General features: G+C 47.9%; 1 protein-coding gene across 1 annotated transcript in view; it reads left to right on the top strand.

The window, feature by feature from the left end:
* BCR (BCR activator of RhoGEF and GTPase) overlaps positions 1–27,747 on the top strand; it is a 91,202-nt gene that overhangs the window by 36,479 nt on the left and 26,976 nt on the right. Inside the window, exons 2-8 of the mRNA XM_081893228.1 lie at positions 3,363–3,547; positions 10,662–10,766; positions 11,578–11,763; positions 15,930–16,037; positions 17,056–17,116; positions 17,260–17,312; positions 18,847–18,987. Coding sequence (XP_081749354.1) covers positions 3,363–3,547; positions 10,662–10,766; positions 11,578–11,763; positions 15,930–16,037; positions 17,056–17,116; positions 17,260–17,312; positions 18,847–18,987 — 839 coding nt within the window. The remainder of the gene's footprint in view (positions 1–3,362; positions 3,548–10,661; positions 10,767–11,577; positions 11,764–15,929; positions 16,038–17,055; positions 17,117–17,259; positions 17,313–18,846; positions 18,988–27,747) is intronic.

Genomic DNA, 27,747 nt, shown 5'->3' on the forward strand with positions numbered 1-27,747 from the left:
ATAAATACAAAATATGGATTAATATATTGGACTATATAGAGATGGCAAAATTAATGGCAAAAATAAGAGACGAAAAGGACGAAATTGTTTGTGGAAGTGTTAAGATCCCTTTTGGATTATGTGAGAAAATATTACAATCAAATGAAATCACAGGCAGGTCTAGAAATATAGGCAAAGGAATGAGAAGGATAAAGGAATGTAATGTGACATATAAGTTGTAGAAATAAGTGTTATTTTTAAGGTAGTAGATAAAAGGATTTGAACAGAAACATCATGGAAGTAAGGAAGGGAACTTGGGAAGTCAAAAGGCTAAGGGAATATTGCATGGAAACTGAATTTGTTAAATTGTATGCATATCAATAAGAATTTATGACAAAAAGTAGTTAATCGGCAGGATCCCATCAGCCTACTATCAGAAGGGTGGAAGGTGGAGGGGGAAGAGCTACTTGGGAGTTTTCCTCTCCCCTCCTCGCAGTTAGAATTCTCACTCAGCAAAATCTCTCCCTAGAGCCAGGATCATACACCCAATGCAGAAGGGGAAATGTGTTTGCTTCAGTGACTTGGTGACAACTCCTTTGAAGAAACATAATTCCTTTATCGGAAACCTTCCCATTACGGAATTGATTTGCAAATCCACTCCTTGGGATGAGGAAGCCGGGGGGAGGTGGACCCAATAAACCCAGCCAGTGGCTGGTTCCCAACCTCCTCTTCGGAGCAGATGATCCAAGGTCAGAACTCACACTCCTATGTGCAAACGCCAAGGTTTAACAGGAACAAAAAGATTAAACTTGGGAGGCCTTAAGGCTCAGCCAAACTGCAGTTCCTTACAACCTTGAGAGCCAATTCCCATACCACAATGTGACTTATCTTGCAGTCCTCCTCTCTACAGATGCAGAGAGGAGACATGCCCCACTCAGAGCAATGATGCACTGTTGTCTCCTGTAACCATGACCAGGAACTCCAGAATTCCAGCCTCAAGGCTGATTCACATAGTTGCATTGGTTGTTTATTTCCTCTCGCAAGAACTGTTGTCTTTGACAGCCAGCCGTGGTTGGAATAACTTCAGCAAACATGTCTTTTGTGAGGGTCTGCATTTGGCTAAGCTCCAGGCACGAAAGAGGCGCCAAGAAACAAAATGAGAAGAGCATAGGATCTTGGGGGCTTCTCATTGTTCTAGCATGTTATTTATTAAAGGTACCATTAGCTGCTTTTTGTCTTGGGGGGGGGGAGGAACATGCAAATTTTGTATTTTCTGATTGAGCACTGCATATGAACATAATGAGAGCCTACTGGAGCAGAGCAATGGGAGTATCCTGTTCTCACAGCAGCCAACTACCTGTAGGGAAAACCTGCAAGCAGGATTCAAGCAGAAGAGCACTTCCCTTCGGTTTCTAGCAAGATGTTCACAGACACACAGCCTCCAACCATGGAGGTACAGCATAGCCATTATGGCTAGTAAGCCACTGATAGCCTAATTCTCCCACATGAATTTGTCTAACCCTCTTTTAAAACCCTCCAAATTGGTGGCCATCACTGCCTTTTATGGGAGCGAGTGCCATAGTCTATGTGTCGTGTGGGGAAAGTCCATTCTTTTATCCGTCCTGAATCTTCCAGCATTCGTGTAGAGCTTTAGATCAGTTGCTAGAGCATGAGATTCTAAATCTCAGGGTTGTGGGCTTGAACCCCATGTTGGGCAAAAAGATTCCTGCATTGTAGGGAATAGGACGAGATGGCTCTCGTTGTCCCTTCCAACTTGATAATTCTATGAGTTCTAGTGTTATGAAAGAGGGAGAACAACATTTCTCATATCTGCTTTCTCCATGACATGCATCATTTTATAAACTTCTCCCATGTCACCTCTTCCTCACCTCATCTCCAAACTAAGAAGTCCCAAACTCTGTGACTCTTCCTCATAAGGGAGTTGCTCCATCTCAATATGAAGAACAGAGGATCTGACGAACGGATTATTAAAAACGCGCGAGGCAAATGGTGGAAGTCTTTTTTTTAAAAAAACACCACTTTATTTAAGGTAGATAAGGACAAGATGAAATTATACAATTGAATATAAATATAGATGGGAAACGGCTATGTATAGTGAATACTGATCTACTTTTAAAAATTTCCACCTATGATCGTTTTCTTTTACTTCTATATTTTTTCTTTGTTCTTTTTTTCTTTTTTCTGATATCTTTCATTTCACTCCTTTATTGTGAATAGCATTTTATAGAGGTATAAATAACTGTAAATATGAAAAGAGACAAAGTATTCTCTAATTTTTTTCCTTTGGTTATATGTATTTTCTTTTTCTTTTGTATTTTCTTTTGTTGTAAATATGTATGCTTTCTAATTTGTACTTAATAAAAAAAAAAATTAATTCCCTTTTTCCAAATTGTAAATTCTTTTGTAATGCAGTGTACATAAAATGGCAATACCTTTATGAGAGGGAGCAAGAGAACCAGCTGAGGCTTTCTCCTCCTTCTCTGCTAGACCTCTGTCTGGCGCCATTAGCCTCTGCATCTCCTTCCGTCTGGCTTCTGCCTCTTAGCTGTTTTCAGTGCTGGCCAATGTCCCAGGTCTAATGGCCATATCTCCTCGTGAGATGCTGTAAGAAAACTTCAGGTGTGTTCACACAGCTGAAGGCAACACCAGCAATGGGTGGCACATGAAATGGTTTGGGGCTGGGAAGTTAGGAGGGGAGCTGCCAGCCTCCCAGGTTGTCTTCTCTGTTGTCCATCTGCACAGCAGGCAAAAAAGGGCATTTCCACAGAGCCTCTGTCCTTTCTGGATATTTGGAAAGGACCAAAAGGTCACCCACACCCAGGCAGCACCATGAGATATACGGGCATTCTATTCCAGTGGGCTACTTTGGACTAGACCAAAGTCCCACAAGTATCTTCCCAGGGTCTTGGGCAGAAACCTTATCTCTTCCCTACTCCACAGCTCTGCATAGTTCATTATCTCTTGTCAGGGATCCTCTGAAATAAAGCTGCAGTCCCAAACAAATGTACACTTGCTGGAAAGATTGTCATAATTTTCTCAACGCACTTCGGGGCTAGTTAGGGAGGACCCAGGATAATAGTCTTGCAGCAGACATGACTGCAGGAAAATCAGGAACCTGGGACATTGCAGCCTGAGTGCAAAGCAGCTTTGAAGGATGAGGCTGCTTCTACACTGGCCACACTTCCATTCTCTCATTTTTCCAGGGAATCTGCACTACACTGAGCAACATATTCCTTTCCTGTTTTCCTTCTGCAGCTTCATTCCACCTTTATAATGTGCTTATTTAGGCAGCTTATGTGGCAAGTTACTAGTACGCCGAATGAATGACACTACTCATAATAACTATTTGCTTTTCTTCGCAGACTTGTCTTTTAGCGGGATGCCGCCTGGCTACGCCTATGACGTGGACAGGGCCGAAGAGCAGCGTCGTCACCATGACATGATGCCCTACATCGACGACTCGCCCTCCTCCTCTCCCCATCTCAGCTCCAAGAGCCGAGGCAGCCGTGACACCATTTCCTCGGGGTCTCTGGAATCCACAAAATCAGTAAGCCTCCTTTCGACTCTTGGAGCGGACTGTAGGAGCAAACCCATTCAGGTTCTCTCATTTGCCCAATTTATGTACTAGTGGTTTTTCTCCCCTATTTCGTACAAACTATTGTTTTGTCAGTTGGAAGTGTGTGTCTGCACACCACCTGGCCAAAGTAAAGGTAAAGGGACCCCTGACCATTAGGTCCAGTCGTGGCCGACTCTAGGGTTGCGGTGCTCATCTCGCTTTATTGGCTGAGGGAGCCGGCGTACAGCTTCCGGGTCATGTGGCCAGCATGACTAAGCCGTTTCTGGCGAACCAGAGCAGCACACGGAAACGCCGTTTACCTTCCTGCCGGAGCGGTACCTATTTGTCTACTTGAACTGGTGTGCTTTCGAACTGCTAGGTTGGCAGGAGCTGGGACCAAACAACAGGAGCTCACCCCGTCACGGGGATTTGAACCGCCGACCTTCAGATCGGCAAGTCCTAGGCTCTGTGGTTTACTGGACCCCAACTTCAGTTGCCCTCTCTGGCCAATGAGAAATCACCGCAGACGTTGTGTTCAGGTTCATTGTCATAGAGATAAGGAAGGGATTGTGGCTTGCTTACATTCCCAAATGAAAGCTGCAGTTGTCAGGAAGGGTGAGTCCTTTGCCGCACCAATTTGCCACGTGTGGACTATCACATCCAGGCAGGTCTGGCTGCCTTCTTTCTTCCTGCCCCCTGAGATCTGACCCGTGATGCTCAGCTCTTGGCCTCTTCTGGGTCAGCCTGCAAGTCTACATGTACATGCTCTGACCTCCCCAGAAGCCAACTCTGCCCTTTGCCTGCCAAGCTGCCAGTTAAGATCATCTTTCCAGTGGAGGGGTTAAACTAAGCTGAAATTAACTCCTTGGTAGTTCAGGGATCCTGCTGTGTGTACATCAATCGTCAGTACATGAATCATCCAGAATGACAGAAGCTTTCTTATTTTATATATAACGGGTGGTGAACCTGGGCCATGCAGGCATTGCTGGACTACAACTCCCAGCAGCCTCAGCCAGCCTGGCCAGTGATCAGGGCCAGATCTGAAGGGCCACAGGATCACCATTCCTAATGTATAAAATAACACTGTTGTCCCTGGGGTGTGCACTGCCTTGCCTTCCCTTTCAAGAATTTGCACTCTAAATACTGTATTTTTCGCTCTATAAGACGCACCAGACCACAAGACGCACCTAGTTTTTGGAGGAGGAAAACAAGGAAAAAAATATTCTGAATCTCAGAAGCCGGAACAGCAAGAGGGATCGCTGCGCAGTGAAAGCAGCAATCCCTCTTGCTGTTCTGGCTTCTGGGATAACTGCGCAGCCTGCATTCGCTCCATAAGACGTGCACATAGTTCCCTTTACTTTTTAGGAGGGAAAAAGTGAGTCTTATAGAGCAAAAAATACGGTAAATAAAGCGTTTGTATTCACCATAAGATTGTGGGGAAGGAGCAAGGCAATACTGTACAAGGACGTGAACAGTCTCTCTCTCCCCCCACTTTTTTCCCACTGCAGAGAGCTTTTGGCATCTTTTGCGCGTGCTTTTAATTCCCAGAGCCACCCGCTGTCACTCATCTTTTTTTGTGGTTCCTTTTACGATTCCTCAGCCGTAGCAGCTGGAGCAAGAAGCAAGGCCTTTTAATTTCCCCAGAGTCTGCTTCCGTAGGAGGGGGCGAGGGGAGAATGCAGCATGCCTGGTTGTTAGCATCAATGTCTGCTTTCCCCAGCCTGGTGCCCTACAAGTATTTTGTGCTAGCACCAGCATCCAGTGGGCCTTGCTGGCTAGGGCTGAGGGGAGATGTAGCCCAAAGTGTTTGGAGGGCATCAGCTTAGGGAAGGCTGCTCTGAAGTCACATGCCTCTGCACTGAGGCAGTGGTTGTAGTTTCTGATTGTGCCACCGGGCTGATTTCTAGAATCAAAGTTGTGCCGGGAGCTGGCCCTTCATTCTGGCCAGCGGCTGTGTGAGAAACTCTTTGCTCTTCTGTGGCGGCGGCCGAGGAGCTTTTATGAGCAGCTCTGACAGAATATCTTGGCTGGTAGACATCAGAAAGGTGGCCTTGCCTAGTTAGCAGCTGGTTGGTACATCCCATCTGGGGTAGGATCAAAGGGTGGCCAAACTGGTTTGAGAAATACTTTCTCTTCTGGCCTTGGGCAATTTGGCATTGAGGAGCAGAGAGTGCCTGTGGCACTTCCCCAAAAAGCTTTAACTCTTTGCTGATAGGGGAGGGAAATATTGCATCCGTCTGGTGATGTTGTTTTGACCCCAACTTGTTTCTTTTAAGAAGTCTTTTCTCTGAAGTGTGACCCAGTCGATTTATGGTATGATAACTACAAAGCTGTAGGAATTGAGTTTTTGTTTTTTGTGGGGGGTTTTCAGTCTGTCTTTGTAGTTTTATCATTTTTTGCTCTCATTGTAGCTCCTGGCTAGAAAGTAGTGTATAAATCTGTGTAATTATGTATCATCATCACCATCATCATCAATGGAGAGAAGTATTGGAGGCATTTGTGGCCCAGCCTGGCTACTCCTCAGGAATCCCAGTTTATTAAGAAAAGCTCAATTTATCTATTAGATGTGATGTCTCTTTCAAAATGCTCAAGGCAGCGTAAAGTACCATAGGGCAGGAGTGGTCAACATGGTGCCCTCCAGATCATAGAATTGTAGAGTTGGAAGGGACCCTGAGGATCAATTAACCCCCTGCAATTCAGGAATATGCAGCCATCCCATATGGGGATCGAGCTTGCAACCTTGGCATTATCAGCACCATGCTCTAACCAATGATCTGTCTAGGCATTTGATGTTATTGAACTCATAGGACTGTTGGCCAACCGGACCACTGGGGCTGATATTGGGAGTCCAATATCTGGAGGACACCACCACCATGTTGCTGGCTATCCATAACATGACAGTAAATATACAAGTAATGGCAAGGCAGCTATGAAAGCACAGTTTTTGGTGCCCTCTGGGGCAGCTCTCTGGCCTGGTTTAGGCCTGCCTATGGTGAGAACCCCTGGATTGTTCTGCAGCCTCTCTGATGTAGTGGGCTTAGCGTCAGCTGTGGCTTGGGGATGAATGCCTCTTCCCTTACAAGCAGTCCTCCCAGCAATGGCCAGAAGGAAAGGGAAATAATTTTTTGGGATGGGGTGGGCAATGGGTAGGCTGGGATTGTGGTCCACGGCAAGCCTCCAGAGGCCAGCTCTGGCTACATCTCCTCCTTCCAGGCTCCTTTCTGCTCCAGATCAGTCTTGGCTCCTGTGCATGGCCTGCGAGGGGGCAGGGAGTGCTCAGCCAGTGCTTCGTCAAGCAATGCCCAAGGTCCTTGGCGTTGTCCTTGGCATCCCCCACCTTGCCTTTTGCTTGACTCCCAAGATCACCTGCTTGAGGCTGGTGTTGGCTTTCCCCCTCGCTCTCCCTCTCCTCCTCCTCCTCTTCCTCCTGCTTGTTCTCTGCTGTTTTAATGGCTTTGCCTGAATGTACAAGCCCTTCCTGAGCAGAGGTTGGCATGAACACCATTGGGTGGTTATAAATAAATGTTGGCTTCTCTCCCTGCTCCTCCACCTCTCTCCACATGAAGCACAGCCGGCTGGTTCTGCAGAAAACATTCCCTGTTCAGCACCACTCAAGCAGTGAAACCTTCTCCAGCAGCTTATTAAACAGAAGCCCCGGAAGATAATGTACGTTATAAGGATCCTAATTAATATCTCTCTGTCTCTCTCCGCTCTTCATCCCCCGTTGGCCTCTCTGTGTCTCCCCCACCCCCTCTTCCTTTTTTTACTGGAAGTCTCTGCTCTGAAAATGTTCATTGTGCTGCTTCCCACAAAGTCATGGGAAGATACTTGTTCTTTACAGCTCCCTCTTTAACACACCCACTGGAAAACAACATTTCCCTTGCTGGAGGCAGGTGCCAGTGGGGCCCGCTGTGCAGCATTGCTCATTCATTGTGTTTCCAGACCTTAATTCCTTACTCTCGCATTGTTATTAATTGAAGCGAAACAGGGGAAGGGCCTCAAGCCATTTCAAAACAGGTTCCAGGATGGAGCTGACCTTCTCTGATCTTTGCGTTTCACGGAATCCACAGCCTGCCGCAACTGAATACACTCTGCAGCAGCATCCTGGTTCCTTCCCTGTGGCATAGTGGGGCAGGAACTGGGGGGGGGGGGAGCACAACGCCTGGACTTTCCAGATCAGGAGCAATTACATCACCTTCTGGGTAACTGATAGATCCTCCTTGTTCTTTCAAAGTGAAGGAAGTGATGATGAGACTTTTAGAGAATAAGGACAGTAATCAGCTAGATAGAGGCTAGATGTTTCTCTCCCTTGTATCATCAGCCTAAATGATAACAGTTGTGGTGCTCATTTACGGCTTGCAGGCTTCCTGCAGGTATAAAGCTGGCCACTGTGAGAACAAGGATGTTGGACTAGATGAGCCATTGGCCTGATCTACCAGGCTTGTGTTACGTTCTTACGTTCTAGTTCCTTGCATTTTTAGAAGCCGCGTTTCAACTCGCTGAAGAACACTTGTTAAAATCTCTGTGTTTTGCCAGCTGAACCTAGAGTGTAGGGGAGGCCAACAAACTATGCAGAGGACTGTAGTCATGGCTGATGCATAGCTAGGCCTCCCTAGTCAAATTCCAGCTTGTTAACTATAATCACCACACTTTGCCAGTTCATTCATCAATGACTTTCAGTTGATCCAGTTAAACTCTTGCATGCATGCATCTATTACTCTATGAATCTTCTTTCTGGGTGCTTGGGAGGGGAATGTCACGAGGGGCTCCTGCACTTGAAACTTCACTACAACACTGCTGGCTTCCTTGCAAAAGTACCGTATTTTTCGCTCTATAAGACGCACCAGACCACAAGATGCACCTAGTTTTTGGAGGAGGAAAACAAGAAAAAAAATATTCTGAATCTCAGAAGCCAGAACAGCAAGCGGGATCGCTACGCAGTGAAAGCAGCAATCCCTCTTGCTGTTCTGGCTTCTGGGATAGCTGTGCAGCCTGCATTCGCTCCATAAGACGCACACACATTTCCCCTTACTTTTTAGGAGGGAAAAAGTGAGTCTTATAGAGCAAAAAATACGGTATTTTGGTAGACAAGCAGCAAAACTTGGGCCACCGGCATTTACAAACCCTTGACACCCAGGCTTCTTTAACCACTCAGATGATTTACAAATTTAATAACTTTGTCGGAGGAACAGCTCCCGCCTATTTCTAAAATGTCTTCCCTGCTCTGATTCAAACCACAGTTCAAAGTGTGAGACGTTTACCATAAGAACCCCAGTCGGTCAACAGTGCTGGGAGATGCAGTTCAGCTAGCATTTTTAAAACTGCTGTCTTGCTTTGTAATTTGTTGTTATTATCTTGTGAGATCTGTTGTATAGACAGCCCTGATATTTATGCTGAAGGGCAGCACAGCATTTTTTGTTGAAGTGAAAAATAAGCAAGCACGCTGGCTTGAAGTTTTAGGCTGGACGACTCCTGCCTCTGCTAAGGAGTGTGTCTGCAGGGATTAGTACGAAGGGGCTCACCATGGAGATTAGCAATCATAAGAGGGAAGGTGGGGGCAAAGGTAAGAGCAGCGAGAAAAGGGGTAAGGTAAAGGTAAAGGTACCCCTGCCCGTACGGGCCAGTCTTGCCAGACTCTGGGGTTGTGCGCCCATCTCACTCAAGAGGCCAGGGGCCAGCGCTGTCCGAAGACACTTCCGGGTCACGTGGCCAGTGTGACATCGCTGCTCTGGCGAGCCAGAGCCGCACACGGAAACGCCGTTTACCTTCCCGCTAGAAAGCAGTCCCTATTTATCTACTTGCACCCGGAGGTGCTTTCGAACTGCTAGGTTGGCAGGCGCTGGGACCGAACAACAGGAGCGCACCCCGCCGCGGGGATTCGAACCGCCGACCTTTCGATCGGCAAGCCCTAGGCGCTGAGGCTTTAACCCACAGCGCCACCCGCGTCCCTGAGAAAAGGGGTGGAGCTGCACAAAAGAGAGCATGTGAGCAACTGGCGACCACTGCAGTGCCAGTTTAGCAGCTTCCGTAAAACTGCTGATAGATTTGCATCTGTGACTTCACTCCAAGCACGTGAAAGAACCAAGCAGCTTCCTGTAATGTGTGGACTGCGCTGTTGATGTTGAGCTGATGACCACCTTTGTGCAAAACTGAGAACAAATTGCTCCTTGAACCCCAAGGGTTGAGTGTGCTGGTACAAAGAGCATCCAGGCCTCCGAGATGTTTGGGGCCTGCTTTAGAGATCCTAGGATGTGCCTGTCAGCTGGAGGACTTGAGTGCTCTTTGCACAGCAGCGGTGCCCAGTGGGGATATGGTGCTGTTCCTTGCAAATGGGCAACACGCACCAAAGAGCTGTAGAATGGCTAAGCTGCTAGCGAATAAACCTTTTACGCTGCTGGTTTGTATCTCATACTTCTTCCCCATTCCCACCCCCAATTTCTGATTTTTTCACAACATCTGAGTGATGGTGGGTCTGTCTGTCTCAGAACTGTACTCCAGGTATGCAGTACTGGAGTCTGCTAACTCAAAATCAAGGTGTGAATGCCTGCTTCCTTTCACCACCTTCACACTTTATGTATCTCCTGTTTTGGGGTATGCTTGGCGCTCCCTGCGTTAGCAAACTGACCTTTTTTGCCTGCGTGGCACCGTTTTAGTGCAGGCAAGTTCCCCTGCAGCACCCCTGTCAGAATGAGATTTATGAGTCTTTGAGGCATCACAACTAGGGTTGGGTGGATCTGCCTATTTTCATTCCGAGTTAACTTCGCAGAGGCTCATTCTTAAGTCCCTGCTATTTTCTGCATTTAAAAGGAAATATGAAAATGTGTAGCCAAATGCATATTTTGTCACAATGCATTTCACCTCTGTGCATGCATTTCTAAACACTGCATGCATTTTAATATGTCATTTGAACCGGGAAATGTGAAATGCAAAGGGATAAGTACGTGTTCTGGTATGCGCCTTGGTATTGGAGGTGGGAATTGAGTCATTTCACTTAAAATGCAGACTTAACAAAAATTCTCCCTTAATCCCCAATTCCACATCCAGCTTAGAGAGCTGCCTTCTGCACTGCCTTACCATTGTTTTTCTTGCGTCTTTCCTTCTCTAGAGTGAGCCAGACTTGGAGAAGGGCTTGGAGATGAGGAAATGGGTCCTGTCTGGAATCCTGGCTAGTGAGGAAACCTACTTAGGCCACCTTGAAGCTCTGTTGCTGGTAAGAACACCCAGGAACATGTGGAAGGGGAGGTGTGGGTTTTATTTCCAGAACTGGCTGAAGACACTGTGAACTTGCGGTGGAATAGCCAAAAGGGATTTCCCTCATCCTAACTGACTGGGAAGCTCTCCAGTTCAGCCCCCTCTTCATTAAAAGTAATGGAAGCTGTGCAAGAACATTGTCAGGCTTTTGTAAACTGTTCCTATTCATTTCAATGGGACTTCAGCAGGAGAATTCCCCAGTAGACTGTGCTTGGTGGTTGTGAGCAGAGGGTTCCTGAAGTGGCCACTGTGTCTTACGCTTCAGGGGAGAACGGAATAGGTAAAGGTAAAGGGACCCCTGACCATTAGGTCCAGTCGTGACCGACTCTGGGGTTGTGGCGGTCTAGGGAGCCAGCATACAGCTTCCGGGTCATGTGGCCAGCATGACTAAGCCACTTCTGACAAACCAGAGCAGCGCATGGAAATGCTGTTTACCTTCCCGCCGGAGCGGTACCTATTTATCTACTTGCACTGGTGTGCTTTCGAATCGCTAGGTTGGCAGGAGAACAGAATAGGATTGGACTTTTTCACAAAGATCTGGAACAGCCTTCCTCAACCTGAAGATGTTTTGGATTTTAACACCCGTCACTTCCAACCAGCATGGCTGTGTTGTAGTCCAAAATATTTGGAGGAGATCAGGTTGAGCAAGGCTGATTTGGAGCATGTCCAAATGGGGACATTCCGGCGCAATCAGACAGGAAGCCCAGCCATTCCGGCTGGTGGATGCCTTTGTTTTTTCACCTGCATGAAGGGTGGTCTCTGTTTTCCAGCCCATGAAGCCTCTGAAAGCTGCTGCCACCACCTCACAGCCTGTGCTGACCAGTCAGCAGATCGAAACCATCTTCTTCAAAGTGCCTGAGCTCTACGAGATCCACAAGGACTTCTATGATGGGCTCTTCCCACGGGTGCAGCAGTGGAGCCACCAACAGAGGGTGGGGGACCTCTTCCAGAAGCTGGTGAGCCAAAGCTTCTCTCATAGCTGCTTTGCTGATGCTCTCGTGACCTGTGGAGCCCCTGCTCTCTCCCAGGTGTTGCCTCTCTGCTTTCCCCTCCAGCTGTGTTGTGGTTTGCGCACATTGGGTGAAGGTGGTGTCTAAGGTGGCAAATAGGAGCAACCATGAGTGAGAAGCAGCTGTGTGGGATGGAAAGCCTGCAGGCTGGCAAGTTAGGGGTTGCATAGCCCTCTGGCTGGACTTGGTTTTGCTTTGTCAGGACTCCAGCAACTCCTGGCAGATGCCTTTGTGACCTTCATCATAGCCTGGAGCATTTTTGTGTGCGTGTGTTTGCACACCTTGATCTTTCTGGTTCATTTTTCCACCTAACAATTAAGTGTTTAGGCCAGAGATAAAAGCAGCTTTCCTTAGCCTGGTGTCCTTCAAATAAACTGAACTCCAAATGGTGAGGACTGCAGTTCAATGACAAGAGCATCTGCTTAGCACATAGAAGGTCCCAGGTTCAATGTTGAATAGCATCTCCTGGTGAAGCTGGGGAAAGACTCACTGCCTGAAAGCCTAGAGAGCCCACGCCGGTTAGTGTGGACCACACCATACCAGATGGATCAGTGGTCTCATTCTGTATAGCAACGTCCTGTTCTCATCAGCCCCAGCCAACACAGTTGTATGATGCTGAGGCTCATGGGAATTAGGAGCCCATGTACTTCCCACTGTCAGTTTCCTGTGGAATATGATGTTGGGTCCCTTCTTGGGTTTTACAATAGCCCCTGAGAAACCCACAGGAATGCATTTTTCTTGCTGTATCTGCATGGGACAAAGGTGAAATGGTTCCCCCATTGGCCTATTGTAGCTCTGCCATTTTGTTGACTGGAACTGGGAGCAAATGCTGAGCGTTCAGATACCAGCATTGTGTCCGTCTTGCCGTCCCCACGTCCTTGTGCCTTGGGCGTAGTGAGCCGCCCTGCACCATCTCCCAGCAGCTGGACTGTCTTTTCCATGTTGCCTGCATATAATTTGGGCTGTGGTCAATTGACGAAGGGAGAGGCACACAGCAGGGACCCTCCCCACTTCCCTCCCTCCCCAGGACCAGCTTTTGTTTTTGATCCTGTTGGACCCAAAGCCTTTGCAGCCCTGCCTTGGGGAGTTGCCAAGCCCACTTTGAAGTGGGAGGAGAGGGAGAAACGAGGTTCAGATGTTTGCAAAGGGAAGCAAGGGCACTGTCTGTCTCTCCTTTCCCTGGGAGCTGCCAGGTTCTTCCCCCACCCCTCCCCCTGCTTCCCTCCCCCTCCCCCAGCTCTCTTTCTCTCTCCATCTGCACTCCTCCTTCCGGCTTTGATCTAGCCTTGCTGTTCTGCCTCCTCAGCCGCAGACTGTGGGGTAGACATATTTTCCCCTTGGATATCCTGAGCGTTCCTTGTACCCTGACCTTGGCCAAATACCTCTTGGGGGGCAGCACTGTGGAAGAGCTCTTTCCCCCAGCCAGTAAGCCCCAGGGCTGCCTGCTTTGTTGCTGTCATGCCTCTTCTCTGGCTGTGGAAGAGAACACTTGGGCCCCCTCTTCCAGTTTGTTCTCTTTTAAAGAAAGGAAATGTCGCATTCTTGAGGTGCCTCTGGTTCTTCAGACCAGAGGAGAAATTCTGCGGTGCATAGAAATGGTGAGCGCAACTCAGTAGGGTCATCCAAGTACTACCATGTGTCGGCACACCAGTCGTCTGCATGGGGAATGGGAGACTGGGCCCGGCTTGCACTGCCAGCCACTCCAAGAAACAGGGACCAGGCAGGAAGAGCAAGGCTTTGTCTGCCACAACTAGTGTGCAAAACATAAGGATATCAGAAGAGCTCTGCAGTTAGATAAGGCCAAAGACTCATCAATGTTCTGTTCTCACAGAGGCCAACCCAGATGCCTTGCAAGCAGGAGCTGAGTGCAGCAGCGACACTTGTGCTGCTCAGTAACTGGTTTTCAGAGGTTTACTGCCCCTGACACTGGAGGGTCGTCTACACCCATCCTGATAAGTAGCAATTGTTAGTCTAATCCTTCGTGAATTCATCTAATCTCCCTTTGGAGCTGTCTACATTCATGAACATTGCTACCCATAGGATAGTGGAAGAGAAGATGAACCATCATTGTCTTCTTTGTGTGTGTGTCTTTAACATGAATTACAATCCCCAAATACAATCAGGGAGCTGAACACCAAAAACCAAAGCGAACGTTCATTTTCTCCCTGGTCCAGAACAGAAGCTGAGGACTTGAATTTGTGGAGTGAGAGCTGCTCCAGGCTGGGTTTATTTTTCGCAACATGCCATTGACACAATAGCAGTGCATTTGTGGAGGATGTATACTGGGCTGTCCCCACATCATTCTGTTTTAGTAGTTCTGCAATGTTCCCCCTGTGTTACTGAACTATTGTCGTCTGGAGGGGCGTACGATAGCGCAATAAAAGTGGAATGAAAAATAAACCAGAACATTTGTGGCATAAAAAGCTGCAGGATTTTGGATTGAAGTTGCTGAACATGCACTGTTTGGAAATGAAGCAATATGTCTGCCTAGAACCATTGCAGAGGTGCAAGCAGTATTGAAAGTGGGATTGCTTATAACTACCCCAATACCTTCATGGGCACAAACAATCAGTGCTTGCTAGCTCAGTTGTTAGAGCACGAGACACTCTATCTCAGGGTAGTTGGTTTGAGCCCCACATTGGGCAAAAAGAGTCCTGTTTCACAACTGGTTGGATTAGATGATCCTTGTGGTCCCTTCCAACTCTATGATTCTACGAATGCCCAATGAAAAGGATGCTTGGAGGTACCCTGGATGAAAAGCTGGAAGATGAGCTCCTTCTCCCTCAGTGGAGCACAAATGACATTAGTCACTTTGCTTTCCTGTGCCTTCTCCATGGGTGCTTGCTCTTTGCACTGTGAATTCTCCACACTGAGCAACAGGCAGCAAGCGCAGAGTTTACATTTACTTGAGAGTTCAGACATGCTTGGGATTCGCCCAGCCTTTTCCTGAGCAGGCATGAACTATGGCTGCTATTTACAAGTCAGCAAACGAGATCAGTGCTAAGTCCCAGTGATTAAGAGGGGCTTATTCCAAGGCTTCTGGGTCTGCTGCTATTGCAGCACCACCAAACTGATGGAGAAATTCTTCCCAGTCTCTCTCTCTCTCTCTCTCTCTCTCTCTCTCTCTCTCTCTCTCTCTCTCTCTCTCTCTCTCTCTTTCTCTCTCTCTCTCTTTCTCTCTCTCTCTTTCTCTCTCTCTCTCTGTCTGTCTGTCTGTCTCACACACACCACCATCTTTTTCAGCCATCTTTGTTTTGCCCTCTTCCTGCCTCAACTGTCAACCATAAAGTTTTCCCTGGGTGACTTGGGAGCCTGAGTTTCCTTGCAGGGCTGTTGAGATGATAAAACGAAGAGGGTTGTGAATGGAGCGACCACGTACAACATCCTCAACTCCCTGGGCAGGATAAAAAGTAGAATATATTTTTTGAACTGAAAATTATTTTAACTTGTCCACATCTATTTCTCCACTGAGCTTGGGATGAGAAGGAAACAAAAACAAGCCACTAAAACAAAAAGCAGCTCCTCAAGAATTTTGTCCAGGGCACTTTCTCTCACCAGCTGGGCTTCTCCAAATACAGGAGGAAGGGCAACTTAAAAACTGATCCAGGCTCTGTGTTCAGTGCTTTGCTCTTGCATTCATCCCTCTTGCACTTTTCTCTATGCTAAAAAAGGGGCCTCTGCATGTGGCTGGTTTTGGGGCAGTGTGAACATCTGCAGTAACTGTGCAGTGAGAGGCAGGGATATCTCTGCTATAGGTGTGTGTCTTGTTTATACTGCCCTACAGCTGAATCATCTCTGACTGGCAGAGGGGCTGACACAGCCCTACAGTGTTTAACCCACTGGCCAGAATGCAGCAGAGAAAGTGGCCACAGCAGGGGTGGGTCACTGGGTTAATCCAGATGTGGGTAGGCAGCTGACCACCCCCACCCCCCTGCACCCCCTCCCAGTCCTCTCTGGTAGCTGATGTGGGAGGGAGGCGCCTCTGTGCTTTGTGACAGCTCACCATCTTCTGTTCCTTTGGAATCCAGTGCAGCCAGCGGCCCTCTTCTCCCGCAGCCCCCCTTCCCCCCACCCCACCGGTGTTTGTTTCATTTTGCATTTGCTTTCTGCAGGCCAGCCAGCTGGGAGTGTACCGGGCCTTCGTGGATAACTATGAGGTTGCCATGGAGACGGCAGAGAAGTGTTGTCAGGCCAACGCTCAGTTCGCAGAAATCTCCGAGGTAACGTTATGATGTTCAGACACGTGCAGCGACTCGTTCTGACTAATGCGCTCAGATGGAGCCCTTGGGATGTCCCTGCAGCACTTGCCCTTCAAAGGTGGTGCACTCTCTTCCTCTCTCTCTCTCAGCTCCTGTTCATTTCAGTGGGCGGCTTGCACAACAGGAAAAGCTTCCAGTCTTGTCAGTTCTGCCCGTCTCACGTGCTGCGGCCCTTAATGCGACCCAAGACCTCTCAAGGTTCTTGTCTTGAGGCCACCCCAATTGACCTTTGCGGTGATACAAAGTCTAATTAGGGGATCCCCCTTGCACACTCTGCTAGAGTGGCTTTGAGCTGCTCAGGCACCACCTCCATGCCACGCAAGGGGAGGATGGGAGGGTCTGAACTCCTGCAATGAAATTATCATTAGCAAAAGAGAGGTGAACAAGCCCACTTGAGTGGCGAGCATCACCCTCTGTCTGGGAAATGGTAGGCCTTCGTTAGCCTCAAGTGGAGTGACGTGGAGTGGCACTAGAAAGGTTGAGGGTCTCTCAAGTGGAATTGCAATGCTGCTGGGTGTCCTTTGGGAGAGAAGCCGTCTTGAGTAGGGTGCAATAGCTTCTTGAGGGTTCTTGCAAGTTGGGTCACTCCTGCCTGGCAGTCGAACCTAGCCTGGTACTGCTGAAAGGAAATCACAGCTTAAGTGGGTGATATCCTTGTTTTCAAGATCATGTCCAAACTGTGCCAGGACACCCCAAACCAGGTACTGCAAATCAAGTGTGGGCAGAAGGGCAGAAGAGGGGCGGGGCTTGCCATGTCTTCAGGGAAACCATAGACACAGCTGCCGAAGGTAGCAAAAAGCACTGTGCAAGGATGGAGTTGACCACTGGACTAGAGCTGCCTTTGCATGGCAAATGCTTGGGTGCTTACTTCGTGCCAACAGAGGGTTTGATTAAGCTAAGTAGGGGACAGCTGGCAGTTCCCTGCTGCCCTCTGAAAAAAACTTAACACAGTGGATGTTTTCTTTCTCCCCTTTCATAGAATCTCAAGGCTAGAAGCACCAAGGATTCAAAAGAGCAGACGACGAAAAACTCCTTAGAAAGTAAGTAGTGCACCCACAGACTAGGTTGGCAGAATACTTTCCTTTCTCTTGAGCTGGGCTTTCAGCCCTGCAGTTGTGTGGGTTATATCGGTCTACCAAGCAGTGCAGCTCATGTGGGACCTGTCGTCTTCCTTTCTCCACAGCTCTCCTTTACAAGCCAGTGGACCGAGTCACACGCAGCACCCTTGTGCTCCACGTAAGTTGCTTTGAACGTTGATGCTGCCGTTGCTATTGCAGTGGGCAAGCTGGGAATGAGCAGACGGGGAAGCCTTGAGGTTTATATACAATAGGATAGTTGCAAAAATATGTAGCCATAATAGGATAGTTGCAAAAATATGTAGCCAAACAGCCATACCACAGGCAAAGATGGCATTGGGCTCCCCCCCCTTTCCCAATGTGTTGAGTGACATTGTGGTTTTTTAAAAAAGATAAAAGTAAGCCTTCCTTTTCGAATCCTCTTTGGGGGTGTCTGTTTTCAGAGTGTTCTTTGTGTAGGGCTACTGCCTTTGCTCAGACCCTCCATGTAGTGCAGGAGGGCCATGATCCAGTCTCCCAGCATTTCCACAGGCAGTCATGGAGGAAGTGGTTTTTCTTTAACCCTTGTCTCCATTTCACAACACTGTTGCTGCTTGCGCAAAACTACATTTGATTGAAAGAAACGACATTGTGAGGTTTGACGCTGGGTCTCCTGTACCATGGTGCGGTTTGTTCCCAAGACAAACTTCAGGAGAAGATGATGCTTTGCTGGCCGTTGAATATCGGGAAGCTTTATAAAGATAAAGTCCCTTGGAAAAGAGTTGCTTGAAGCACCTTGGAAAATGCCTTTGCTGTGCCCCAGCTTCAGAACTGGGGTGGGGAACATTCAGCTGCTCCTTCATACCTGGGTTTAGCATGTTATCCGCTCAGGTTTCCAGCTGTGCTCTTGCTTACAGCTTAGACCCCCCTCCCACCCAAACCCCTTTGTTTGCCGCTAAAAATACAAAGGGGGTATGGGTGTGTATTTAGGGTAGAAATTGGCTGCCCTAAGGGCTTGGCTTGGTTTCTTGATTCAAACAAACATTCTGAGCAAATATAACACAGTACACTACTGGATTATAATACTCAAGCAGCTTTAAATTACCCCATGCCTACATAAACCTGGAAGCCAGACAAAACTGGGAGGTCTTTGTCGCTTTTCTGAAAAGTCCCTGGATTTTGTCAGGTTCTGCTGGGAAGGAAGGCACTCAGCCCCCATGAAAGTCTCTCCTCTTCCACATCAGCCACAAGTCACTTGCTCCTCACAGCCCTCTGTGACCTTCCTACCCACCTGCTGTCTCAGTCTCTCCAGTGCCCCATACACTCCCATGACTTGTGTTCCTTCAGTTCCACCCTCCCCAGCCTCCTTTCAAAGGTCTCTTGCTCCCCCAGATGACCCTAACCTTTGCTGCCGCTCAGTCCTGAAACAACCTACCCTTTTTTTTCCTTCCTTCCTGATAAATGTTGAGTTGTTGCCTCCTTGGAACGGGCCCTGTCTTCTTTTGCTTATGTTGATTGGTAAAGATCCATCTGCAGTAACAGGACTGTAATGGTGGTGATGAAAGATAAAGTGGTGGCTGGAAGATAAAACTGCTGCCGCTAAGGTGAGCCTGTGTGTCTCTCCTGCCGGGGCCAAGGAAGGCCTGTTGATATGAAGCTCCTTGTATTTCCAGCTGCCATTCTCTGAACTTTTTCTCTTCCTCTTGGCGGTGCAGGATCTACTGAAGCATACTCCATCAAGCCACCCTGACTACCCTCTTCTTCAGGATGCCCTCCGCATCTCCCAGAACTTCCTGTCTAGTATCAATGAGGAGATCACACCCAGGAGACAATCCATGACAGTCCAAAAGGGAGAGGTGAGTGCTCCAGTCCTGCTGGCGCCTTTTGGAGTGCAGTGTTCTTATTTGGGGGGTGGCACCCATGCACATCCACACAAAACTGTTTCCTTTCTTTATACAGTTACAGATAGGTAGCCGTGTTGGTCTGCCATAGTCAAAACAAAAAAAATTCCTTCCAGTAGCACCTTAAAGACCAACTAAGTTAGTTCTTGGTAGGAGCTTTCGTGTGCATGCCCACTTCTTCAGATACACTGAAACAGAAGTTCCCAGACCCTTCTATATAGTGAGAAGGTGGGGAGGGGTATTACTCAGAAGGGTGGTGGGAATGGGTGATTGGCAGATAGCTGTGATGAGCCTGTTGACGACTCTTAACGACTGCAATAGGTCTTACAGGAAAAAGCAAGGGGTGAGAAGGTGAAAAATGGCTTTGTCATGTATAATGAGATAAGAATCCAATGTCTTTGTTCAGACCAGGTCTCTCCATGGTTTTAAGTTTGGTAATAAGTTGCAATTCAGCAGCTTCTTTCTTTATGTCTACTGTACTGGCTACAAGAGAATATGTGTCTGTGAGGGTGTGGGATGGGGGCTCAACCAGCATTTGGGAAGGGAATTGGACTAGTCCTGGTGACAGGAATGGAACCTTGAGGGCAGCCTTCCCTAACCTGGTGCCCTCCAGATGTTTTGGACTACATTTCCCACTGGCTGGGACTGATGGGAGTCTCTCTAAGCCCTACCTGGAGATCCCAGGGATTGAACCTGGAACCTTCTGTATGCAAAGGATGTGCTCTGCCACTGAGCTATCACTCTTCCTCCTTGTCATCACATTGTCCCCTCTAAGAAGTAGTATGCTGAACTAAAGGAATTCTCTTTTGTCTCACCTAGCAGGGTTCTTCTTAGGTTCTAATCTTAGGTGGCCTTTTTTGCTGCCTTCATCATCACCAGGCCTAAAATAATGTCCAGTGAAAATTCTCCCAGGTGCTTTCAGACAAACTCCCATTTTCAGTCATTTCTACACCCATCTTTTGGCTGATTTAGTTCTTGAGGGGCCTCCAGGTGGGAGTGGAGGGATGTCCAAAGTGTTTCCGTATTGAATGGGCTCTTGCAAAATAACTATTAGAGCTTTATGTTTTGGACTGGATCTAGACTGGAGGGTACTTGGGTAGACGGGAGGTTCAGCCTTCAGAGCCTCTGGGTAGTGTTTGTGCAGTTAAACCCCAGAGATCCGGGTTCCAGTCTTGACTTAGTTAGAGAGGCTCTAGGCAAGTCGCTGTGCCTCCACTATCTGTGAAATCTTGTGTATTAATGACCCTACATCGTGCAAGCTGTATCCGTGTAAATAGTGATTAATAATGGAAAGCTAGAGGCCATAGAAGGTTGCATTAAATGGGATGCTAATTGAACTGCAGCTTAAAATGCTGGCTGGAAGGGCTCTCATGTGGGAGGAGAGGGAGCCTGTTTATCTGCTAGTGTCTCAGGGTAGCATACCAGCTTTGAAGGGAGCCCTGTAGCATCCTAATGAGGTAAGGGCCAAGGTTGACTGGGAGAGAAGGGGAGGTGTTTGTATTCTCTGTGGTGAGCTGCTTCTTTGTCATTATTTACAACACTAGTAACGGTGGTGTGCCTTGAAGGGTGTGCTCTCGCTCTCTTGCTCTCTCACGTATGGAGGGTGGGCAGTAGTCCTCCAAATGAGGTAATTTATTTCCATGTTGCTGCAAAGCATCCCCCCCCCATTTTGCTTCCCCATCTGGCCCCCGGTGCTCCTCTTCCTATAAATCTCTGCAACTGGAGCGCATTGCTCTGCTCAGCCTTTCTGTGCTGCTGCTGAGCTACAATGGGGAGCAAGGCCCGCTTCATTTCTCGCCAGCGCTTTCCTCTCCTTGGTGCCTTTTGAGCTAAGGGAAGCAGCCCTTCTGGTGCTTAATCTCCCCAGTGTTGGCCTGCTAATTGCGGCAAGGATGTGGGTGGGTGGCAGTGCAGGCCTACAGAGCTTGCTTAAGAGCCTCAGCCCCAGAGCTTGCCTGGCTTCTCTGCAACCATTGTGTCCACTCAGTGCCATCCAGTGGCGAGAGGCCTTGTGGCTGAAACAGAAATAGAGAAGAGGCTCATTTACAGGTATAGAAAAATCTGCAGAAAAACCAAGGCAGCTGCCCAAGCAGAGCTGGCATCCATTGCATTAGGGCAGAATTCTTCATGGAAAATGCTTAAGGCTTCTTAGTAAAACCTGCTAGGGAAGGCTTTCCTCTGCGGATCATAGAATTGTAGAGTTGGAAGGGACCCTGAGGATCATCTGGTCCAACCACCTGCAATGCAGGAATCTCAACAAAAGCATCCATGACAGGTGGCCGTCCAACCTCTGCTTAAAAACCTCCAACGAAGGAGAGTCCACCATGTTCCCATTCCACTGTCGAACAGCATTTACCACCAGGAAGTTCTTCCTGATGTATTGTGGGAATCTCCTTTCTCATAACTTCCATCTGTTGGTTCAGGTCCCAACCTCTGGAGCAGGAGAAAACAAGCTTGATCCCCTCCATGCGACGGCCCTTTAGATATTTGAAGATGGCTACCATATCTCCTCTCAGTTCCTCTTTCCCAAGCTAAACATACCTAACTCCCTCATTAGGTTTTCACCCTGATAATGTTTACTTGGAAGGCATTAGAAGCCAATACTTATTGGTTTGTTTTTCTGAAATATCCTAGCCATGTTGGTAACAATTCATTTTGTATATCGTGAGAAGTTGATAGTCCAAGCAATTAGGCACATTAGTAAACCAGCAAAACTGATCTGGGCACCACACACAGTGCAATTAACTGCACACAGAACACGTCTGTCAAACCTAATTTCAGCAGAAGGAGGGAGCCCTTTGGAGACCAGAGAAAGACCTCTGTAGGCACATGTGCACCCAAATTGGCAACTGCTAGCTTACATCAGGATTCTACAGCTGCAGGTAGTTGTGAAAGCACCCAGGCTGACTTGCATGGACACCTTTCCACTGGGAGCATGTGCTTTGCAGATGGGTCACTTCCGTGGTTCCTAGCCATGATAGCTTTGCTGTGTCTCTACAGTTGGAGGCAGAAATGCTTCTGAATCCCAGTTGCTGAAAACCACAGGAGAGGAGTCTGCTCTGGTACCCAGGTTCTGCTTGCAAGATTCCCCCTGGGGAATCTGGTTGGCCACTGTGAGAACAGGATGCTGAACTAAAAACGTGTCCCAAATGTATGCTCTTTGGCTCAATCCAGCAGGCTTATGTTCCCTTGCATGTGCCGGAACTTGTGCAGTTGTCTTTTTCAGTGAGGTGATGGAGCTCTCCCTTGGAGGCCCACTGTGATCTGCCTGCTTTGCAGGTGGAGGCAAGAGTGGGGGGTCTGATTGGAATGCTACAGCTGGGTTAGATATTGAACTGGCTTGTTGTTAGTGCTTCCTTTGGTCAGATTTACTTGGATACTTTTTTAGTTTGTACAACCTGATTGCAATGTATAAATTTAAACATTGAGGCAACTTACAAAAGAATATTGAATATCTATATATAGAATAAAGCAGGGCTTTTCTGAACCTGCTGAGTTTTCTGTGCGAAAGCAAGTTGCGGGGAGGCAGGGAGTGGCTGCACAGTCCATTTAAAAAATGCGAAGGAGCCCAAATATTTCCTTTTGAACTTTGAACTTCTCATTCTCTGCACTGCAAGCAGAATCAGGAAGGAATCTGCACCCTCTCTCAGTGTGTTATCTGGAACAGTCAGACCTCTCCTTTCCCAGTGCTACAGCAGCTTCATTTTTGGATCCTTCGCTTCAAAATCCATTGTGTTCTCTGTCTTTTTGGCCCTGCTTTGCGAGCCCAGTATGAAAGCTGCACTCTACATATGCTTAGAAGTCTTCTTCGTGATTTATGTTCAAAGACAAAGTCTTGGGCTTGGAAAGAGGCTTTCAGGCCCTGAAGGTTGCTGGAAATCCCTGGAGGGGAGACTGCTCTTGTGCTCGAATCCTGCTTGCTGGTTTCGTGTAGGCATTTGGTTGGCTGCTGTGAGAACAGGAAGCTGGACTAGATGGGCCAATGGCCTTATCCAGCAGGCTTTTCTTATGTTCTTATGAAGCTGTCTTCTTTCAGTGAATGGCTGCTCTTTGAGAGGCAGGAAGGACAGGCTTATTCGTCTATATTTTGAAGGATGTTTTTGTTATATACTGAAGTTCTCACCCTGGGCCAGCAGGGGGATACTGTAGATAGTTATGCAAATGAAGGATCGAAAGTGACGTTCAGTGATTGGATAGTTTGTATGCAAATGAAGGATCAAAAGTGATGTTCAGTGATTGGATAGTCTGTATGCAAATGAAGGGTCAAAAGTGACGTTCAGTGATTGGATAGTTTTAGAAAGTTGCTACAGTTACGTTGTTCTGGAGCTCTATATAAGCAGGCTGACTGAGCTCTGCAGTTCAGTTCTGTTCTGGCCTCTGAATAAACAAGAGCTGTTTGAAGAATCGCTGTGTCGTCTGATATGTTCGTCCACAACTTGACAGTTTTCATCTCATACAGGGGACTTCAAGACATCCCCAGGTGGGACGCAGTGTTGATTTCCTTTCCCCAACCTTACTTTTTCTGGCTTCAAAGTCTCTCTTGGAAATGGGGCTTACCATTGTCCTTGTGCGAGTGGAAGGGCTAAGTGCAGAGCTGCTGAGAACCGTGTCCAGGAGCACCGGACTGATGATGAAACTGTACAGCCATGCCTATCAGTTTAAAATGCAGCACTTGAAAAAGGCCTGGTGTCTTGCCAGTACTTTCTAGATGGGGTGTGGCTTACAGTCAGCCTCCTGCAATCCTCACTGCTGAGCAAGTGGAGGCTGCATCTTTGTGGGAGCTTGAATGCAACCTTGTTGTTTGCTGGCTGGCATTGTGGGCGCCCAGTAGGTCTCCTATGGATGTTCTGGGACTTACCAGGGAGCTTGCCTCTCCTCCCCCAGCGTCCCAGGAGCGAGTCGGCAAGGCCTTTCCCTTCCTCTCTGTGTGACATGCTGAAACCCTCCCCTCCCTCCCTCCTGGCAAGATGAGTCACGGCAGTCAAGAAGGCATGACCCCAACACTGCCTCACAGGCTGACCGTTTGCCAGGAGCGGGAAGTCTTGATTGTTCTGATACTGCTATCTCCTCCTCCTCCTCCCCCCCCCCCAGTCACCAGAGCATGCTCATTTCCTCACCCCAGGCCCTGCAAAGCACAACTGGGAGATAGAGACCGGCCAGAGGATAGCCCTGAACCACAGAGGGGATATTCCCCTAGCTCATTCCCTTGCCCTCAAATTGGCCACAATCCAATGCAAGAACTGCTGTTACCAGGCTGTCTTCTGCTTCCACCTTGGCCTGAAAGTGATTTGTGATTCAAGGACCCGCCACCCGCTTGGGGATAAGAAAGACACACGGACACAGTATGTTAGGTTAATGGGCTAAAAAAGGCCACAACTTTATTGATTACAGCATGTGAGAGGTATTGGCTTAGGCATTGGATAAAACAACAGAGCGTGACTCCACCCAACCAGCGAGGGGTGAGTCTAACAAGGGTTAACCACCAGTGGGAGGAGCCTGTTGATGCAAATACAACTGAAAGCTCCCCCTGATGTCACCAGGGGTCATGCCATGGCCCTAGCCACCAGCAAGGGTGTCGGACAGGATCCACGACCGCTGGATTCCTTTACTGGAATACCCATAAAGTGGAGGGGTAGGCGATGGCCACACCCTGCTCTCCAATACACAAACATATTACAATGCCTAACTGCCAATACCTAAAAGTTGTGACGATTTGCTATGAGATAGGCGAAAAACCAAGTGGCCGGTGCCAATTTGCCAGTTGGATAAAAATTCCTACCAGGCCCCATGGACAACCAAGGCAACCAACCACAGGTCCATAGCAATGTCAAGAACCAAGCAATGAACTAAAGGGAGGGTGGGTGGGCAATCCAACGAAAACCAGCAGCGGAATGAATGGGAAGTGCTGCCACGGCCACATGTGAGTAGCAAAACCCCGCCCCCAATCCTCCACCTGATTGGTTGGCTACCTGGGGGCGTGGCACGGTCGCCAGGCCAGCTGGGCAGGGGCTGGAACGCCCCCTGCCAACACAGGAAACAGCTCCTGCTCACAACTCCTCCCCTCTGTAAGGCAGAGAGGCTTTGCCTAATGAGGGAGCCATCCTGGGTTGTTCCCCCTCACCTCTTTCACGTTTACTCACAAACTTACTCAGCTTCCTGCATGTAGGAGCCAACCTGAGTCCAGGTGGCCAGTTGTCTCGTGGCTGCATAGGTCCAAATCATGGCTTGCCACATTCTGGAAAATATCAGCAAGGAGGGCTATGGAGAACAAGTGCCTGGATACCTATGGAAGCATCCATGCATCCAGTCCTGCATGCTGTATTCCGCTGAAGACCTTGCCCTAGATGTGTGAGCTGGCCCAGAGAATGACTGCGAATGCACAGCAGACCATTACTCTATTTGTCTTGTGTTGGTGATGGGCAGAAAGCACAGCTGACCGCTCTGTAGGCACCTGGCACCGAACCATCCTCTCCAAGGGCAACTCTCTGATTTCCAAGCAGCCACAATGGAAAGGGGCGGGAGCAGCTGGGGATTGTCAGCATTGCTGCAGCGAGTGCCGTCGAAGCACAAGAACGCATTTGCACCTCAAGTTGAAAATCTGGTTGGCAGCCTGGGCTCGTTTGCCATGCCCCAGAGGAGCGGAGCTTATTTGCTGTCTCCTCCATATTCATCGGCTCCTTAAAAATATTAAATGAGGGCTTTGGACTGCCAAAGAGGGGCCTTGCTTTATGGCCCTCTGTGACTGAATCCTCCCCTTCCTCAGAAGTTGACTGCAAAGCTCACCCGTGTGTATTTGTCTGGCATCTTTAGTTCTACAGTCCTTGGGGGAAAATGAACGCACATGGATGGCAAAGACATTAATGCAGGCTGGCATCTCTGAAGCATCTGAGTAGCAAGGGAAGCAAGGAGGCCCCTCCAAAATGGATTCTGCTTGTCCTTGACAGGGATGGAGACTGGAATTGTTCGCTAGCAAGTAGCTCCTAACGCTGACTGGACTCAGCCTTTTGCAAAAATACTTTAAGATGAGTCAGCCACAGGAGAGCCCAAGAAAGTTGTGGTAGCTTCAGTCCAAACTGTTATGTTGGAATAGACCCAGATCCAAAACATTTACTGTGGAAACTCTAGAGAAGAAGCTCCTGCATTATATCTTCTGTCTTTGATACCTGAAGAATCGTCATTCTGTGAGAATAATTCCCACTGAACCAAAAATAGTGGAGAATCTGCAACTTTTCACAAATAAGAGAGAATCTTAGAGGAAATCTGAATTACTGGCTTGAGAAAATATGTACAGATGGTGCTGTTTATATATTTGCTAATAATGAGTGCGCTGTGAGTTGAGTTTGCAAACGACATCTGTTCTAAATGGATCTATACCCCCTTAGCAGTGCTGTGTGCAATAAGAAAGCCACGGAGAACCTTTTAGTTAGCATATCCTTCCCTCCAATGACTAGTCAGCATTCTGTACCAGATACCAATATTTACATTTGCTAATAAACTGCCATGTTTCTCTTTACCAAGCCTCTTCTGCTTTGTGCTGGTGGTAGATCTGGATACCTGCAATTTTTATATTTGCCAATAAATGAGGGATCCCCTTCCTTATCTCTTCTTTGTCCTAATAGCACCCTGAAACCTATATGTCCCTTAGAGAGGCTAACCCAGTGACACTTGCAGAGCTCCCCCTGAGGACAGACTATGGAGGGCAGGCTTTTGGAGGAAAAAATTCCATGCTTTTTTTTTTGCCTACCTTGATATCCAGCCTGGAGAAGAACTTTCTAGAGTACTCTAATGCTTGCTTATAGCCTTGTAATGTTCTTGTGCATCCTAATAAAATGTATTGCCCTACACTGGCTTTGAGCTGCTAGTATACGCAAAGCCATTTGGTTAAAAAGGGTAAGAGTTTTTGCCAGTTTGTGAAGTTGGAGAATAGTTTTATGCTGCCCTCTGCTGGCCCTTATAGTAAACTCATTGTAAAACAGCTGCAGATAATATTTGCTTTTAGGAAGAAACTAGGAGTAGGTGCCCAGCTGTACTTCCTTTCTGGAAGAAAACAGAAATAACTTGGTTTTGGACAAATCCTTGGAGATAGTTGATGCTAACACTATAATTAGCCACATACCTATCCAATAAGTTTTTTCAGAAGGGCAGAAAATGTGGGCTTCACCAAACCACACTAGCAGCAAAATGAATAATCTCTGGAATTCCCAAGCCACACTGGGTATTGCAGGCTGCGTGTAGGAGCCCCTGCAGCTGGCAACATATGAGAAAGTAAGTCCTCTTCCAATAAGATACAAAAAGAAATAGGCTTTCAGGGAGTTTGGAGATCTTCCAAAAGGCCTGTCCACATGTTGTTGTTGTTTAGTCGTGTCCGACTCTTCGTGACCCCATGGACCAGAGCACGCCAGGCACTTCTGTCTTCCACTGCCTCCCGCAGTTTAGTCAGACTCATGCTGGTAGCTTTGAGAACACTATCCAACCATCTAGTCCTCTGTCGTCCCCTTCTCCTTGTGCCCTCCATCTTTCCCAACATCAGGGTCTTTTCCAGGGAGTCTTCTCTTCTCATGAGGTGGCCAAAGTACTGGAGTCTCAGCTTCAGGATCTGTCCTTCCAGTGAGCACTCAGGGCTGATTTCCTTAAGAATGGACATGTTTGATCTTCTTGCAGTCTATGGGACTCTCAAGAGTCTCCTCCAGCACCAGAATTCAAAAGCATCAATTC

Source organism: Podarcis melisellensis (assembly GCF_964234715.1).
Source record: "Podarcis melisellensis genome assembly, chromosome: 16".
In the NCBI taxonomy this organism is placed as follows: Eukaryota; Metazoa; Chordata; class Lepidosauria; order Squamata; family Lacertidae; genus Podarcis; species Podarcis melisellensis.